This window comes from Penicillium nucicola (genome assembly GCF_028828085.1).
Source record: "Penicillium nucicola strain IBT 29836 chromosome Unknown utg000002l, whole genome shotgun sequence".
Classification (NCBI taxonomy): domain Eukaryota; kingdom Fungi; phylum Ascomycota; class Eurotiomycetes; order Eurotiales; family Aspergillaceae; genus Penicillium; species Penicillium nucicola.
In genome coordinates, this window is record NW_026643126.1 from 1,990,548 (window position 1) to 2,008,230 (window position 17,683).

The following is a 17,683-nucleotide window of genomic DNA, read 5'->3' on the forward strand; positions in this document are numbered from 1 at the left end:
AGTCAACCGTATTTGGAAGTTCCTTCCTTCTTACTGTTAAACTAACATCTAAATTATACTGTAAGTTAACGTGAAAGTTACTGCTGTAGATTCCATGTGATAGATATTCAAGCCTTGTTGCCTTACCGCCTGCATAATTAGGCATAAATATTGGCTCGGCCCGGGCATACTTTTCTCCTGGTAAATTCCTCAGATCAAAGGAAAGCAAGGGATTAATGTATTGTCTATCTGTTTTATTTGATATCACCGATTCCATATAACCTCATTAAACCCTATCCTCTTCTGCTATGCTTCTTGACTCCATACTACCACTGTGGAGTGTATAACAGCGATGATTTCATGCAAGCGGCCTTATTGAACCCGAAGGCGGAACGGGAAATTGATCTGCAACGGATCAACCGGAACAGCGCCCCTGGGCCATCTGCGGTCCCATACTTTCCCAGCCTTTTTCCTCTCCTTGCTTTCCCCGTATATATATTCAACAACCTATCTTCTCGTTCCAGATAACGCACATTCTTGTGCCTCGTCTTCATGGGGTTCACCTCCCGATTTCTCCGCATTCCGCGGCCAGAGGTAAGCCTCTTCGATCTGTGCGCCCGAACGAGCTAACCTAACCCCGATGACTTCAGACCTTTCTTTATGTGATGAGCTTAGAGACTGGTGCTTCTTTAATCACCCTATCTCTGCTATTGAACAAGATCAGTGGCCTCTATGGTCTGTTGGCCCTTTTGACCGGATACCACCTGTCCCCCGTTCAATTGTCGATGTACCTTTATTCTCTCGTCGCCCTCGGACTCGCCGCACTCCTTTTCCCTCATATTCGGAAACAATCACCGCTACAATGTCTCTTCCTCGCCTACCTTTACGTCTTCGACAGTCTGATTAACGCCGCCTACACTGCCGCATTTGGTGTGACTTGGTTCCTGGTGGTTTCGCAGCATTACGACAGTGGCAAGGGAGCAGGCCCAGGTGGTGACACCATCGCCCAGACCGCTGGCTTCACTAGCCCGAAATACGATGCTGCCTACGTCGAAATTCAAAACACCAAGGATGGTAACAAGTTTGTCGCACACCCACCTCGCGCCGCCGAAGACTTGAGCAGTGCCGTCCTCCAACCCGAGTCTCTCCCGAGTATCATCTTCATCTCCCTCCTGTGGGCCATGCGTGTGTACTTTGTCCTGGTGATGCTTGCATTTGCGCGCCAAACTATCCGCCTCTGGGTTGCTATTCCCCGTCATACTCAGCTCCCGACCCACAGTCGCAATGTGTCAGTGGCCAGCGTGGCTGATATTGACCGCGAGCCCTTTTCTGCCTACAGCCCCGAGGGCCAGGGGTGGAAAGGAAAGCTGGGCCGGTTCATGATTGGTATTGGTCACAACTACTGGCTCGGCGAAGAAGAGGATGGAAACTGGCTGAGTGGAATTAACCACAAATTCCGCAACCGTTCGAGCCCTACTGAGCTTCCTGGCGCTCTGGAGAGAGAAAGAAGACGCCGGTCCGGAACTGGCCCGCCACAGCCGTCGCGGTCCGTCGTTCAGTCCGCCACCGCCCAGCAGCCAATTCCCGAGCATGTCCCAGGCATGAATGTTAAAATGCAAGACTGGAGTGCGCCTCGCTAAATGATAATTTTGAATATGCCAGCGTCTTAAAACAGAAACGGCCATCTTCTTGTACATCGCCCCCTTTTGAACTCGCTCTTCTGTGTCTTCAACTGCCCCCAATCCTTCAGCTGGCTGCTCTCCGCCAGAGGACACAACTCGCTCCGGCTCTTGTGTTCGTCCCATCGTTTTCCGCGACGGCTGAATTCGACTGCCGATAGCTTTGCTTACTCGAGACCCCCGCTATCACGATCAAGCCCGAGTCTGCTCTCCTCAATAATAATGACATACTCTGCATATACAAATCTGGAACGGTCCAAGAATCTATGGCGTTGATTGATCACCCTGTTATCATTTGATATTTGGGAAAGGCGTTTTGAAATCTTGAATTTATCACCTTTACCCAGATGGGAGTTTGGGCGCTCTGTCACGCTCATGCACATCTAACATTGACACCTTTGCTTCTGGCGTCGGGATATGTGTACATTGCTTATTGGATATGGGGTTTGGTTCGGTTGGGAGAGTCACGCATATTTGACAAGAATTTCCATGTCTCTTATTGTACACACTAGCTTTTGGTCAATACCATATGCATATTATCTGTTTTTGATTGAAACAAAGTTAGAGTGATGAAGAAGAAGATCGCCAAATGAATAGAGTATGATATCTCTAGTGGCATTACCAGTCTTTATTGTAGCCACTTGAAACAAAATCCTTGTAAGGTGCATCTCACTCGGCCGAATTATTATGATAGTGGATCTAAATATTGGAGTCATACTCGAGCGAAGTCGGGGAACCGTTCCCCTCGTTTGTTTTCGGCACCTGACCGGTAATTTCCATTTTTGGGGATTTTCTCCTGCCTTGGGTGATGTAAGAATGGTATTGACCGGAACACCGGGGTAACTCCGAAGTGGAAAGGTCAGGCATCAGTAATTACCGTGGTGCGATTGGTGCCGCACTAGCAGAAATAGTAGAAATGGGAAGAGAAAAAAAAATTATAGTTGCACGATCATGCACATGGTGCATTCCATACCACCTCTAGGTCGGTGCTTCTAGTTTGACATCATGAAAGCAGATAGCTTGACATCTCGGGATTTGACTATACTTCTACAACCCCAGAAAGTCCGTAGAGCATTCGGTGTAGAGAGGAAAGCGAGAAAAGAGAGGAAGCAAACACCGCAAACACAAACCCCGACGCTGACGTGCTCGAGAAAGTCACGGGATCCCCCGCACCTGGAGCCTAATCGGGCTTGTTTGCATCTTTGCGACCAGTGGTTTGCACTGATGTCGTGATCGTACACCAATCAGCGGGCTGCTGATCTAACCCCGACGACGGAGAAATCGATGATCGTGGGAAAGAAAACCCGTGGAACATCTTTTTTCTTCTTGACGAGAGATCACTGATATTAGAGACCTTTTAATTGTCTCCTTCAATCTATTTGGCGCTTTGCTGCGAGTTGGGAGATCGCTGCAACTGATAAGCCAGATCCGCCCAATTTAACATCCCACCTCCACTGTGACTCGAAACAGCCAACAATTATAATGGCATCTGTCTCAAGTGCCGCCGAGGCTGGTAGGTCATGATACAATATTGAGATGCTTGCATAACGGCGCAATGGCTAATACTGCCATTGGTTTATAGTGGCGAGAATCGCCTACCTCACCAGCGATGTCGTTCTCTCTGTGCAGCCCTCTCTGCAGAACGACTCATTGTTCTCCAAGTCTCTCAAGGCCTTGAAGGCCAACAAGACAAGCAATGTCTCATCACAAAATACACATGTGAGTCATTTCGGAGAAAGCCCGCGAGATCGGAACCGAATTGACAATATGACCAGGTCCAAGCTGTGCGCTACAACGAGGACCCTCTTCTGTCCGCGTTCACCCCTTTGCAGAAGGGTGAACTTACCTCCGTGGTCACCAGCTCCTCCGTCCTGATCACTGCCGTTCCTCACCTCTACCGTCTCGCCAACAGCCCTGTCGTTATCCACGTTGCTCTGGAGCCCTCTCCCTTCCCCGATTACTCCGTGATCAGCTCCATCCGGCAATCCGGCTTCACATTCCTGCACTCTGAGACCGTGCAGGAAGCTCAGGATATTGCTATCACTGCCCACGCTCTTGCTCAAAAGTCTGGAAAGGGTGTGATTCACTTCTTCGACCCCGCCAACTCCGCCAAAGACCCCTCCATCGCCACCGAGGATATTGAGGTTGTTAAGAGGGTTCTCAATATCAGCACCAATGTTGCGACTCCCGCTGGAACCGAGACCCTCTATGCCGACTCGGGTCGTGTAGCCACAGTCAATGCCGAGTCCCTGGAAGCCCCCACTGGCCAGGAATCTACAACCTTGGCTCCTCCTTCTCAACCTCAGACTCCTTTCAACGCTAGCGTTGACAACTCTTCAGTGGGATCCTCTCGGAGGGAGAGCAGTGCTGGCAGCGAAACACCCAGCTCGACTGCCACCACCGTCGACAATGCCAACAGTACCCGACCCGTCAACGCCGCCGATATCTTCGACTGGACAGCTCAGATCTGGAACACTTTGTTCCAGGAAGTTGGCCGTAGATATAACGCTATTGAGTACACCGGTACCGCAAATGCCAAGTCTGCCATTTTTGTCTTTGGCTCAACCGGTGTCTTCGTTGACGCTCTGGCCAACGCTGGTGCGCAGTCCGAGCTTGAGAACATTGGCTTGATCACCGCACGTCTCTACCGCCCTTGGGTTGGCGGCCAGATCTCTGCCTCAATTCCCAGCTCCGTCGAGAAGATCGCTGTTCTCGAGCAGGTTCGCAAGACCACCAGGTGGGGTCCTTCTTTCATGGATCTCCTCTCCAGCCTCACCCCCTCCGGTGTGCGCGGCCAGGCCCCTCTGATTGTTGGATACCGCCTTGGATATATTGAGCCCTCCACTGCAGGTCAAGCTCTCCGTGGTGTCCTGCAGAACTTGGGTTCTGAATCTCCTATCCAGAACCTCGAGATTGGAAGCTCTCAGGTTCCCACTATCCAGAACACCCTCGAGCAGCCTCGCATTGAGAACGCTTACTTGAAGATTCTCAACCAACTCTTCGGTGAGCGTCTCCACATTGCCAACGAGTTGGGATCTCAGAATGCCGGTATCTCGAGCACCATTGCTGCAAGCCCCGAGTACGGTTTCGGATCTTTGCTGGCTCGCCAGGAGCACCGCCAGCGCTTCATTCGGGAGGTCGAAGAGGCCTCTAAGTCCACCACCTTTGCCACTGACATCCCTAAGACTTGGTTGTCTCGCTGGGCTCTGAACGTCAAAGAGGCCGCTAAGGCTAACAAGATCGCTCCCGAGCTCATTGCCCGCCTTTCCAACGACGGTTCTGCCCTTTCTCGCCAACTTCTGCAGTCCAAGAAGCTCTTCTACGAGGAGTCCGACTGGCTCATTGGTTCCGATGCCTGGGCTTATGACCTCGGAAACTCTGGTGTTCACCACGTCTTGGCCTCCGGTGCCAACGTGAACATGCTGATCATCGACTCTCAGCCCTACTCAGAGCGCTCTGCTGCTGACTCTACTCGCCGCAAGAAGGACATCGGTCTTTACGCCATGAACCGAGGTAACGCTTACGTTGCCTCCGTTGCTGTCTACAGCTCCTACACTCAGGTCCTCCAGGCCATGTCCGAGGCCCAGCAGTTCAAGGGTCCCTCTGTCGTCGTTGCCTACCTTCCTTACAACCAGGAGAATGACTCCGCTCTCACTGTGCTGCAAGAGACTAAGAAGGCTATTGATCTCGGCTACTGGCCTCTTTACCGCTGGAACCCTGACAACGAGGACAAGGGTGAGCCTAAGTTCTCTCTCGATTCTGAGCGCATCAAGCGTGAACTTGAGGAGTTCCTGCGCCGTGACAACCAGCTCACGCAGCTCATGAACCGTCACCCCAAGTACGCTCCTGTGCTTTCCGAGTCCTACGGCACTGAGGTCCGTGCTCTTCAGAAGAGAAATGCCAAGGACTCCTACGAGAAGCTCTTGGACGGTCTCTTCGGTGCTCCTCTGACCATTCTCTTCGCATCTGACGGTGGTAACGCCGAGAGCCTTTCCAAGCGTCTTGGAAACCGTGGTCGCGCCAGAGGTCTGAAGACTATGGTTATGGCCATGGATGACTTCCCCATTGAGGACCTTGCCACTGAGGAAAATGTTGTGTTCATCAGCAGTACAGCCGGTCAGGGTGAGTTCCCCGTCAACGGACGTGGTCTCTGGGAACACGTCAAGAACGCTGGCGACCTCGACTTGTCTTCCATTAACTACTCCGTCTTCGGTCTTGGTGATAGCCACTACTGGCCCCGCAAGGAGGACAAGGCTTACTACAACAAGCCCGCAAAGGACCTTGATGCTCGCATCGCCTTCCTGGGTGGTCGTAAGCTGACTGACCACGGTCTTGGCGATGACCAGGATCCTGATGCCTACCAAACTGGATACTCTGAATGGGAGCCTCGTCTTTGGAAGGCTCTGGGTGTGGACAATGTTGAGGGTCTGCCCGAGGAGCCAGCTCCTATCACTAACGAGGACATCAAGGTCGGCTCCAACTTCCTTCGCGGTACCATCGCTGAGGCTCTTCTGGATGAGAGCACTGGTGCTATCCCTGCCAGCGACCAGCAGCTGACCAAGTTCCACGGCACATACATGCAAGATGACCGTGATCTTCGCGATGAGCGCAAAGCCCAGGGCCTCGAGCCTGCCTACAGCTTCATGATTCGCTGCCGTCTCGCCGGTGGTGTTGCCACTCCCAAGCAGTGGCTGCAGATGGACGCTATTGCCAGCTCGCACGGTAACGAGACCATGAAGCTCACTACCCGACAGACCTTCCAGTTCCACGGTGTCATCAAGCGCAACCTTAAGGGTGCCATGCGTGCCATCAACAACTCCATGATGGACACTCTTGCTGCCTGTGGTGACGTGAACCGTAACGTCATGTGCAGTTCTCTTCCCGAGCTCTCTGAGTTCCACCGGGAGACCTGGGAATGGTCCAAGAAGATCAGTACCCACCTTCTTCCCTCTACCACCGCCTACCACGAGATCTGGCTTGAGGACGATGATAAGAAGAAGATTCAGGTTGCCGGTGATGCCATCGTTGACCACGAGCCCCTCTACGGCGAAACCTACCTTCCCCGCAAGTTCAAGATTACCATTGCCATTCCTCCTCACAACGACACTGATGTTTACGCTCACGACATTGGTCTTATTGCCATCAAGGGCGCTGACGGCCACCTCGAGGGCTTCAACGTCTTGGCTGGCGGTGGTATGGGTTCTACTCACAACAACACCAAGACCTACCCCCAGACTGGTCGCATGTTCGGATACATCCCCGCCGACATGATCCACATCGTTTGTGAGAAGATCATGCTCGTGCAGCGCGACAACGGTGACCGCAAGAACCGCAAGCACGCTCGTATGAAGTATACCATTGACGACATGACCGTTCCTGTCTTCCGCAGCAAGGTTGAGGAACTCCTCCCCGAGGGTCTGAAGTTCGCCGAGCCCCGTGCATTCGAGTTCAAGTCCAACGTCGACACCTACGGCTGGATCAAGGATGATACAGGTCTCAACCACTTCACTATGTTCATTGAAAACGGTCGTATCGAAGATACTTCCGACTTCAAGATGCGTACTGGTCTGCGTGAGCTTGCTGGTCTTGGAAAGGGAGAGTTCCGTCTCACTGGTAACCAGCACTTGATGATCTCTCGTGTTACCGACGAAGATCTACCTCTCATCAAGGAGACCTTGGCCAAGTACAAGCTTGACAACACCGCTTTCTCTGGTCTGCGTCTGTCTTCCTCGGCTTGTGTTGCCTTCCCCACTTGCGGTCTCGCCATGGCTGAGTCCGAGCGTTACCTCCCTGTCCTGATCTCTAAGCTCGAGACTACCCTCGAGGAGGTTGGCCTCGCTCGTGACAGCATTGTGATGCGTATGACTGGTTGCCCCAACGGTTGTGCTCGTCCTTGGCTCGCTGAAGTAGCCTTCGTCGGCAAGGCCTTCGGTGCCTACAACATGTACCTGGGCGGTGGTTACCACGGCCAGCGTCTGAACAAGCGCTTCCGCTCTTCCATCAAGGAGGACGAGATTCTCGAGATCATGAAAGACCTCCTCAAGCGCTACTCTCTCGAGCGTAACACCGACGGTGAGACTCCTGAGCGCTTCGGTGACTGGTGTATCCGCGCTGGTATCATCAAGGCTACCACCGATGGACAGAACTTCCACGCTGGTATCGCTGAAGATGAGGAAGAGGATGAGGAGTAATCGATTTATGACACATTCTGACCATGTCCAACTTGTTATGACCATGGGAAACCAACCCCTGCTTTTCTTTTTATTTGTTTGATATCTCACGTCGCAATGCATTAATTCTCTGGCGATTATGATTTCGTCTTGAAAAAAATGTTTTTAGATTATTTTCTATATGCCTCTTTCCTTCTTTCGTCCTGTGTCTATCTCATGATAAGCCAAGTCTTCTACTTGTGCGTACATACTGAAACACCACTCCCAATTGATATCCTGTTCTACTGTGAATAATTTCTCATCTAACTTCAACTGTCACTCTTCGCTGATTTATTTAAATTCAACCCCAGGCCTGCCATACGTGTCCACTGTCCCCGGTGTAACTGGACACGGGACTCAGGTGCCCAATCGGGCAATATCGCACTCTGTCATTAAGGTTAACCACCTCGTGGTGACATAGTCTTCAACCATGGATTTGGGAAAACGTCGCCAACAGAGCTGATGCATTGTTGACATCACAGCCACATCAGTCGTCTCCTCATCTTGATCCGTCTTGACCTTATGTCCCACTGTGAAGACTGACATGTCCAAAATCTCAAGGAACAAAAATTGTACTACATTGTCACCATGGTCTCAATATTAAAGGCTCCACTCACTCCTCTGCTCTACCTCGGTCGCCGATTTCGTCAAGATCAAGACTGGACCTACCGACAGGCCCTATCAAACACGTTCATGAAACTTTTCCTCCGAGTCTTCGTAGCCTTCCGCATCAAACCACCCTTGTCCCTCAAACCAGGCTTAGAAGGGGACCGTTTCGTCTCAGTTGAACCAGCCCCAGAAGAAATATATACAGGAATTACAGTCGACGAAGAAATCCACCCAGAAACTATAGGCGGAACTTGGTTCCCAACAGCCTATTCCTACAACACAACAACCTCCTCTGACAAACACATCATCCTCCACTTCCACGGCGGCTCCTATATCCTCGGCGATGGCCGCACAGCATCCTGCAAGTTCCTTGCACACAATCTCCTAACCCACACCCCTTCCAGTCACGTCTTCAGCCTCCAATACCGCCTAGCCTGCAACCCTAACAGCCGCTTCCCCGCCCAACTGCAAGACGCCATAACTGCCTACTGCTACCTAACTCACAGCCTTCACATCCCCGCCTCACGCATCGTCCTCAGTGGCGATTCCGCAGGTGGCCATTTAGTCCTGGCCCTTCTCCGCTACATAGCAGACTACGACGACGAGAAGATCCTCCCATCACCAGCATGCAGCTGGCTCTTCTCGCCGTGGTGCGATATCCCAAGTGCGAGAAATACAGGACTATGGAACAACCTGCCAAACGCAGCGGTGGATTATATCCCGCCCTCGTTCCCGGCGTGGGGAGCCAAACATGTCATCGGCAACCAGGAACTAAATAGGGCTGTTGAGCCTTATCTAGCGCCGCTTTGGCATCCTTTTACTTTGCCTTCGCCTGTGCTTGTTGCGACTGGTGGTCGTGAGGTCATGTGTCAGGAGCATGAGCGGTTGGCTAGACATTTGCAGAAATTGCCGCAGAATGAAGGCCGCGTGGAGTATTTTGTGCAGGATACTTTGCCGCATGATATTTTGATGGTGGCTTTGATTATGAATTTTAGGAAGGAGGCTGCGCAGTGTGCTGAGCATGCTGGTTGCTTTTTAGCGAAGCTTCATGCTATGTCTGATGAGAGTGAGGTTCCGGTTTTGGCGTTTGGTGAGTGAGGCTTGATGGGGAGGCTTGATTTGCTTTAGTCTGGGATTTGTTTGCTTCATACGTATATTTCGATTGAGGTAGGGCTATTCAGCGGTTGGAGTGGCGGTGAATTAATCAGATTGAGCTTTGCGAATAGTTGCTTGGAGACTTTGACTGGTACTTCTTATCCCGTCCAGGCGATTCAGATATCTTAAGCGTGGTCTCAACCGCCAGTCAATTCACTGATTAGCCCGAAGGTCCCTATATTTATCAAGTGTCTAAATGTGTTATTACGGTTACGCGGGGTTCGACTAAGCCGACATGGAAAGATATGTAACCAAAGTACTCTTGTATTGACGCGCAGATCCCGGAAGGACCTAGGAGGAGTCTAGCTAATTAAAACCCTGTTCGCATCCAGCCATTTACCACCAGCAGTTGAAATCGCACCAATCGCCCATCCCAATACCAAGACTCGCCTCCATGCTTGACTGCATCAATCGCATTGTCCTGGGTCTGTAATTCAAGCAATGCGGATCAGGCAAAGCAAGAACGTGTACCGTGCATCATCAAAATGACGGGAATGATTCTGTAGGTTGTAGGGACAAACTTGGTCCCGGTGGCTCGAATCCGCCTACCCAGGCCGGGGTAGACCCTGACGGCCGAAATGACCTGGCTTACCCGCAGCTTCAGCCTAGCTGGGGCTGCTCTGTCGGATGTTTCGATTCTTTCTCGAAGAATACATATGATGCGACACAGCGAGCACTTCGAGGGCTCGCTACTATATAGTCGACTGGTGGTTCATGATTTGGCACCTTAACAAAAAGGCACCGGTGTTTACGAGATCGATTGACTGAGCTCATTCACCTCCATGGGCAACATGCATTCGTTGGCGCGGTCCCACACTTTTTGGGCTCTGGCCGGTATAGCAGTCTACGATCTGGGGTTTCCTGAGAATGTAGCTTCTTCGACTCAATTTTTGTAACTCAAACCGTTACAAAGGTTGTTGTAGAGCAATGTATTTAAATGCCATCAATCCATGGTAGACGGGTGGCATGGCAATGGGCGGCTGGGTTGATCACAATGTGGTGGCAGATGGTTGGAGTTGAACAGGGGGGTTGCGTCTCTCACGCTAGGAAGGCATCGAGAGGAGATTGGCTTGCTCGATGATGACGGAGAAGATCCTCGACGTCGCTAAGTGAAGTGCTTGTTGAGAGGGAGGACAGCATTGGAGCTCTCTCAACACGACTCAGGGGTCCTCGAAGGACAGAAAGGGACACAGGGGATGCAGAATAAATATAGCGTGGGGCGGTGAATCGGAGCTCTTTTCTGCCCCCTCCCCGCCGACGAAATTCGATAAGCAAAAAAAAGTTCCGCGAATACTCTGGAGTCCTGCTTTGCTTCTAGGCATTTCTCTCTGTACCTATCGCAGCCTTCATACCAAAATGGCCCCCTCTACCGATGATCCCGTCATTGCCTCATATGATGTATTCCTCACTGACTCCGATATCTCTCGCTTTGTCTTTCAATACCTCGACCGAGATCAACAATTTCCCTACAGTGACAGGCACAACCAACGCCCTACTCAACTTCGCATGAAGGCGCGCACAGGAGTTGTTGAGGTCGATGTACCTATCAACACCCGTGGGAATTACGATGTTAACAAGGGAATGCGATACGGTGAGGCAATTAAGAAGAGCCGCTCATCTCGTGATGGAGGCGCTTACGGAATGTCCGGTGGCTTTACTGCTGGAGGTGCTGGTGCCAACTCTGGCGGCAGGGTGAAATTAGAGGGCAACAGCGATGTGGAAATTCTCGATAATAAGCGGGCAATGGATTCAGCTTCGTTGATGCGAACACAATCACTTGCAGGCCGGATAAAGCCTGCCGAGGAAGGCGATCCAATTTATATGCTGGCTACTTTCAAAGATAGTACGTTGAATTGCTGAAAGCAAGCCCCGAAAATATTTCTTGAAGGGACCCGGTTCTGACAGCTAGTCTAGAAAACCTGCACCTTTCGCCGGTCTCGTCGGTCGTTCAATTCCAACCTCAACTTCATCACCTCGATGCCTTGGATGAGATGCCTAAAGCAAAAGGCCGGAAAAGAGATGACGAGGATCGACCCGCTGAAAGCGAGGCCCGCGCAATCGATATCAAGGTCAAGGGAGCCGAAGATGGAGACACGAATAATGTTGGCGGAAATCTAGACCTTCTAAAGAAGATGCAGGAAGAGAAATGGAAAGCATACGGATGGATTGATGCCGAGGTTCGTTGTCGCAGATACATATATATGGTGGTACCTACTGACTCCCTTGCTCCAGACCGAAGACTCATGGTATACATATGAAAGCTACATGATGAACCAGGAACCTGAAACACTTCCAGCCATGGAGACAAATATAAACTCGGAAGACTACCTCGATAAAATGAGTGCTCCAAGGATCGATCCAGCGCGACCTGACCTCACTGGCTGGGCTATGAAGGAAAACCGCCGGAGACAACGCGAGGGTGCTTCGGAGAATGAGAACGACCAGTGATAACTTTTTGCAACATCAACCAATCCATTAATAGCGGTATTTTGGCATCTATCTATCTTTATCTTTAGATTCATCTCTTCCTACGTCCCTCAAAGAGTTTTTTTTTTGACCGAAAGGTTTGTTTTTACGTATCGCAAAGCTCCTACAGCAAGATCATAATTGTCATTAGCAGTCCGATGCGCCAATTTGCCATGGAACAGCACGGGTGCATATAGCAAGTAAACACGCGACTCTGCAGCCCTTGCCACCAAGATGGAGCTGTCCGCCAATCACATGCGATAAGATAGCTGGTCACGTGAGAGACGGTTTTTCTCCCGAGTCTCCGCCGCGACAGATCGAGAATCTCTTCCCCTTTTTCCATTACATTCCTTTCCCTCGTTTTTTTTGGGCTTTAATCGTGGGTTGCAGGCCAGCGCAAATTGCGGTGGGAAATCCATTCGGTTTCGCCTCTGCTATCATCGCGGTGTCTGTTTACTTGATCTGCACCTTGAAAGTTTACATCTCTTATCCATATAATTTGATCTTTAATATCTTCATCATTTCGCGCCTCTACCTGCCCTCAACGAAAACGCGAAATCCTCATATTCATCCACGATGTTGTCACGCGTGGCTCGTCAGAAAAATGCTCTCTTCCATTCACGGAAGGCCCATGCCCTTCGAACATCGATCTCCATGCCGACAACACGTCTCCATTCCTACACAAGCAACCGGGCTACCATCGTGAACCCGCCAATTAATGCGACCCAAACATATGCCCGCAGACCATCTTTCCAATCTAAACGTCATCTCGCTACGGCCGCCGACCACCCCGGTTTCGATACGCATTCAGCAGCCCCCTCCGACTCGTTCATGCGGATGCCCTACGAGTCGTTCGATGCCTCCTCCTTGGTCATTCTTGACTCTACCCCTCAGACACAATCCAAAGTCTTCCGCAGGAGGCACGGTGTTGGCGGCGATGAGACAGAAATGCGAGCAAACCTTGATGTCTCATTGAAAGTTGGCCACTTTGAGCGAGCTGCCCAATTAATCAATCGTCTTGGCCACTACCACCCGATTGGCTCCCAGGAGTACCTGAATTTACACAACCGCTACTTGAAGGAAATGGTATCGTACATGATTCTCAATCGGGCCCAAGAAATGGTCCTCCCTCTGCAGAAATGGTTCGAGGTGGATATGCCCGCCGGTGGTGTGACGCCCAATGAGGAGACCTTTGCAATCATGCTCCACATGGCCATCCGCATGCTTCATGGAACGAAGCGGGAAAGGACAGTACGTCGGTATTGGGAGCTTGCACAAAACGCAGGGCTTGAAGAGGAAATAGTCGGCTTGGAGATGCTGGAGGATTCCGATGTTGGAGAGCTGTCGCGGGTAAGCTTACCTCTTGAGTAGGTTTAATGAAGCCACACTAACAGTCTACAATCAGATTTGCTCTTCCGACATGCTGGACTTGGTGTCTCAATATATGATGATGGATGGGTCCCTGGACGGGCCTCTGGATGAATCCCAGCTTGAGCGCGTACCTGCTGTCGTGGATGATGCTCCCACGATTCAGTCGGTCGATCAAAAGGGATTAGGATTGTCATCTCTCAAAGATTCTTTGTCCCTCTTCACAGACGTAGCTGAAATTCAGCTACCCGCCGATTTCCAAGGTACTGAGGAAGAAGCACAGCTTTTGCGCAACAACATCAGACAACAGCGACTGGAAGCCGATGGCGTTGAATCGGCACTTACTCGTTGGCGCACAGAGAATGCCAAGAGACAAAAAGCAGGCCTGAATGCCCCGTCCGAGGAAAAGCGCCTCAACTTTGTCCTAAGTCAATGGCACACGGATCTTGTGGCAAGAATCAAACAGGAATTGGAACTTGTCGAAGAGGCACTGGCGAACCCAATTACAAGCATTGAGCAGCGTGATCGTTGTGATTATGGCGTATACCTTCAATCGCTCGATGCTGATCGATTGGCTGCACTCACCATTATTACAGTCATGGCCGTGTTCAGCCGCACGGGAATGGACAAAGGAATCAAGCTTTCTGCTATCGCCACGAGCCTTGGAAAAGAACTGCAAGACGAATTGATCGCCAAAAGGGTCATAGCAAAAAGCAAGGGTGTAAACCCAATCCGCCTTAAGGCCCTGAAGGAGACTCTCGCAAACCGCAAGACCAAGGATGGCCGCATGCGATGGAAGAACCTTGTTGAAAAAGCCAACGAAGAAGAGTCACACGTTCACTGGGGCTCCCGTGTACAAGTCAGAGTTGGTGCAAGTCTCATGAGCATGCTCTTCGATGCCGCTAAAATCTCCGTCTGGACCGAGGACGCTGTTACCAAGAAGAAAGTTCGCACTACGCCACCAGCCTTCCAACACGCTTATCAAATTCACTATGGAAAACGCTCGGGTCTTATCCATATGCACCCTGAAATTGTCAAAATCGTGACAAAAGAGCCTGCTTCTGAATTGTTGGCCCGCCACCTCCCCATGGTCACCAAACCAAAGCCGTGGATTGGACCAAGGAACGGTGGTTACACAGTCTATGAAAGCAGCCTGGTGCGCAGTACTGCCGGTGAAATCTTACAACCGGCTTACATCAAAGCCGCTATGAAGGACGATGGCATGAAGGATATTCGAGCTGGTCTTGATGTTCTTGGAAGTACTGCCTGGAGAATCAACCGGCCCGTCTTCGATGTAATGGTTCAAGCTTGGAACACTGGAGACGCTGTGGGAAAAATTGCTCCCCTGGACCCAGAACTGCCAATGCCGTCACAGCCAAGTTCGGATGCCTCCCCTGCAGAACAGCAACAATGGAGTCGACGGGTGCGAGAAATCGAGAACCTTCGTTCTGGATACCACTCTATTCGCTGTTTCCAGAATTTCCAACTCGAAATCGCCAGAGCCTACCGAAGCGAGGTCTTCTACTTACCTCATAACATGGACTTCCGAGGCAGAGCATACCCTCTTCCTCCCTATCTGAACCAGATGGGAGCTGACAACTGCAGAGGGTTACTGCTTTTCGATACAGGCAAAGAACTCGGTGTAAGTGGCTTGCGCTGGTTGAAGATTCAGGTTGCAAACTTGAGTGGCTTTGATAAGGCCAGTATGTCTGAACGAGAGCAATACACCATGGACAAATTGGATGATGTTCTGGACTCCGCCAACAACGGTCTCAACGGACGCAAATGGTGGCTCAAAGCAGAGGATCCATGGCAGTGTCTGGCTGCCTGTGTTGAATTGCGCAACGCCTTGGAACTATCTGACCCCACTAAATATGTGTCTCATCTTCCCATCCATCAGGATGGTTCCTGCAATGGTCTTCAACACTACGCTGCCCTGGGTGGTGACAAGGCCGGTGCTCAACAAGTCAACCTTGAGCCCTCAGATCGCCCGTCAGATGTTTATTCCGGCGTATGTGACTTTGTCAACGAGAGTATTACGCAGGACGCGGCCAATGGCAATGATTTAGCCAAGGTTCTCGATGGCAGAGTGACAAGAAAGATCGTGAAGCAGACAGTTATGACCAATGTATACGGCGTGACTTTCATGGGAGCGACAAGACAAGTGAAAAAGCAGCTTATCGACTACTTACCAGACCTGTCTGGCCAAGAAAGGATCCAGGCGTCTATTTATATCGCCCAGAAAATTTTCGGCGCTCTTGGCAGCATGTTCAATGGAGCTCACGACATTCAATATTGGCTCGGCGACTCTGCGCTCCGCATCACACAGTCCTTAACACCGGAGCAAATCGAACAACTCACTGAGCAAGTGTTGACACACAAGGCCAACACCGGCTCTGCTACTCCCAGAGCCCTCGACCCCGAGAAGTCTTTCCAGTCGACTGTCATCTGGACCACTCCGCTGGGTCTTCCAGTTGTCCAGCCATACCGAACTCGGAAGGCTCGCCGTGTGCAAACTACCTTGCAAGAAATCAGTATCATGGATCCAAGTGTCGATGATGTTGTCTCCAAGCGCAAGCAGCTTCAAGCTTTCCCGCCTAACTTCATTCATTCACTCGATGCCACGCACATGATTTTGTCTGCCAACGCTTGCCACGAAGCAGGCCTGACCTTCTCCGCCGTCCATGATTCCTTCTGGACCCATGCCGGTGATGTCGACCAGATGAATGAAATGCTTCGAGATGCTTTTGTTCGCATGCACAGTGACGATATTATTGGCCGTCTCGCATCCGAGTTCAAGGTGCGATATGGCAAGAACTTGTTCCTTGCCAGAGTTCCTTTGACCGGCAAGCACGGCAAAGCAATTCGCGCTCTGCGGAAGGGCGGTAAGAGCTCTAAACTCGCCGAGCTGATTCAAGAGCAACGACGACAGACTCTTCTTAGGTCCGACGACCCCGAAGACCAGGCGGAAGGTCGTGCTATGGTCACCCCCGCCAGCGTGTTTGAAGAGATGGGTGGCACAGACGAAGACCTGTCCATGACCAAATCATTGGGTGCAACCGCAATGGGCCATGTGCCCGAGAACCTTGAATCCGCAGAGCGTGCGCCTATGTTAGACGGAATCGATACCGCCGATCCGGCCATCCAGGGTCTGATTGGAAACATGGACTTGCCCGACGGCAAGCTTCTTGACGACGAACCAGAGCCTGTGCTAGAAACCACGGACAAGCCTGCTCCCGCTAAGAAACAATCATCCCGCGCCGCGACAACTTGGATGTGGGTTCCGCTGAGATTCCGCTCAGTCCCTAAGAAGGGAGACTGGGATTTGACTCGCATTCGCGAAAGCAAGTACTTCTTCTCTTGAGACCCGCTTCTTCGGCTCCTTGGGCTTCCATTTCATCATCCCTCTAGCGTTGCATACCTTCACATTTCCTCATTTCATCTCCGGAGTCCCGTCGAAGCGTGACTTCTCCATGCATATTAGATGTCTTTTAATCTTCTGTATATTTCCTCATTCCCCATTTGTTCCCCTGGGTTTCATTGTTTGCATTTTTGTATATTCTATCATGTTAGAAGGGGCATTGGGGGACAAAAAAACAACCATGCATATAGCGATGTACGAATATGATCTTAGATTCCAATTTATCTCAATCTACAACTTGGCCAACTTCAGTAGTGTGTTTAACCTAGACAAGTACAGCATGAAGATCTTCAGGCTAATTAGCCGGCCAGGGGTATCGATGGGTTTAGGCAAAATAGAACAGCCGGCAGGGCAATCTGGGGGAATCCGGCTTCAGCTCAGTCGCTGCCAAGTTTTCATTTGCTGGGATAATGAGTCCCTAGGTTGCATATACCAATCATTTCCAAAGTTTGTCAAGGGTCTTCTGTCGGAGCTGCGCTCGGCAGTGAATGAAACGGGTTGTCTACCGATAGTGGGCCATTTCAGTACCTTTGTCCTTAACCACTCTCTAGCCAAGACCGAGGCACCTGACCGAGAAGGTCAGATGGTTGAGGGGGTCCAAGTCCCCGTCTGGTGCTTCTCCGAGCCCTCTTGAATACGGGGCGCAGGCCTGCTTTGTACAGATGACCGGGATCACACTGGATAAAGTGCCAACCAATAAGCCCAAAGTGCAAGGGGTGCAGGTTCAAACCGGGTCAAGGGGAGTCTGCCGGTAGAAGTGCATTAAACAGGAGAATCGAGAACGTGAAACTGGGATT

The 17,683-nt window shown here is 51.1% G+C and overlaps 5 protein-coding genes across 5 annotated transcripts; all 5 read left to right on the plus strand.

Moving 5' to 3' along the window:
- Positions 1-531: 531 nt before the first annotated feature.
- N7511_002524 (inositol phosphorylceramide synthase regulatory subunit KEI1) lies at positions 532-1,619 on the plus strand (the record flags this gene model as incomplete). Its single annotated transcript, XM_057124949.1, has 2 exons — positions 532-573; positions 630-1,619. The coding sequence occupies 2 exons, from the start codon at positions 532-534 to the stop codon at positions 1,617-1,619; spliced, it is 1,032 nt and encodes a 343-aa protein (XP_056987108.1).
- Positions 1,620-3,140: 1,521 nt separating this feature from the next.
- On the plus strand, positions 3,141-7,849 carry N7511_002525 (sulfite reductase (NADPH) subunit beta; the record flags this gene model as incomplete). Its single annotated transcript, XM_057124950.1, has 3 exons — positions 3,141-3,171; positions 3,241-3,377; positions 3,434-7,849. 3 exons carry the CDS (start codon positions 3,141-3,143, stop codon positions 7,847-7,849), a joined length of 4,584 nt encoding a protein of 1,527 aa, XP_056987109.1.
- A 606-nt stretch (positions 7,850-8,455) lies between these two features.
- Positions 8,456-9,574, plus strand: N7511_002526 (uncharacterized protein; the record flags this gene model as incomplete). Its single annotated transcript, XM_057124951.1, has 1 exon — positions 8,456-9,574. One exon carries the CDS (start codon positions 8,456-8,458, stop codon positions 9,572-9,574), a length of 1,119 nt encoding a protein of 372 aa, XP_056987110.1.
- Positions 9,575-10,987: 1,413 nt separating this feature from the next.
- Positions 10,988-12,079, plus strand: N7511_002527 (uncharacterized protein; the record flags this gene model as incomplete). Its single annotated transcript, XM_057124952.1, has 3 exons — positions 10,988-11,474; positions 11,546-11,808; positions 11,864-12,079. The coding sequence occupies 3 exons, from the start codon at positions 10,988-10,990 to the stop codon at positions 12,077-12,079; spliced, it is 966 nt and encodes a 321-aa protein (XP_056987111.1).
- Positions 12,080-12,673: 594 nt separating this feature from the next.
- Positions 12,674-16,829, plus strand: N7511_002528 (DNA-directed RNA polymerase; the record flags this gene model as incomplete). The annotated part of the gene is made up of 2 exons (XM_057124953.1): positions 12,674-13,447; positions 13,503-16,829. The coding sequence occupies 2 exons, from the start codon at positions 12,674-12,676 to the stop codon at positions 16,827-16,829; spliced, it is 4,101 nt and encodes a 1,366-aa protein (XP_056987112.1).
- Between the last annotated feature and the right edge of the window lie 854 nt (positions 16,830-17,683).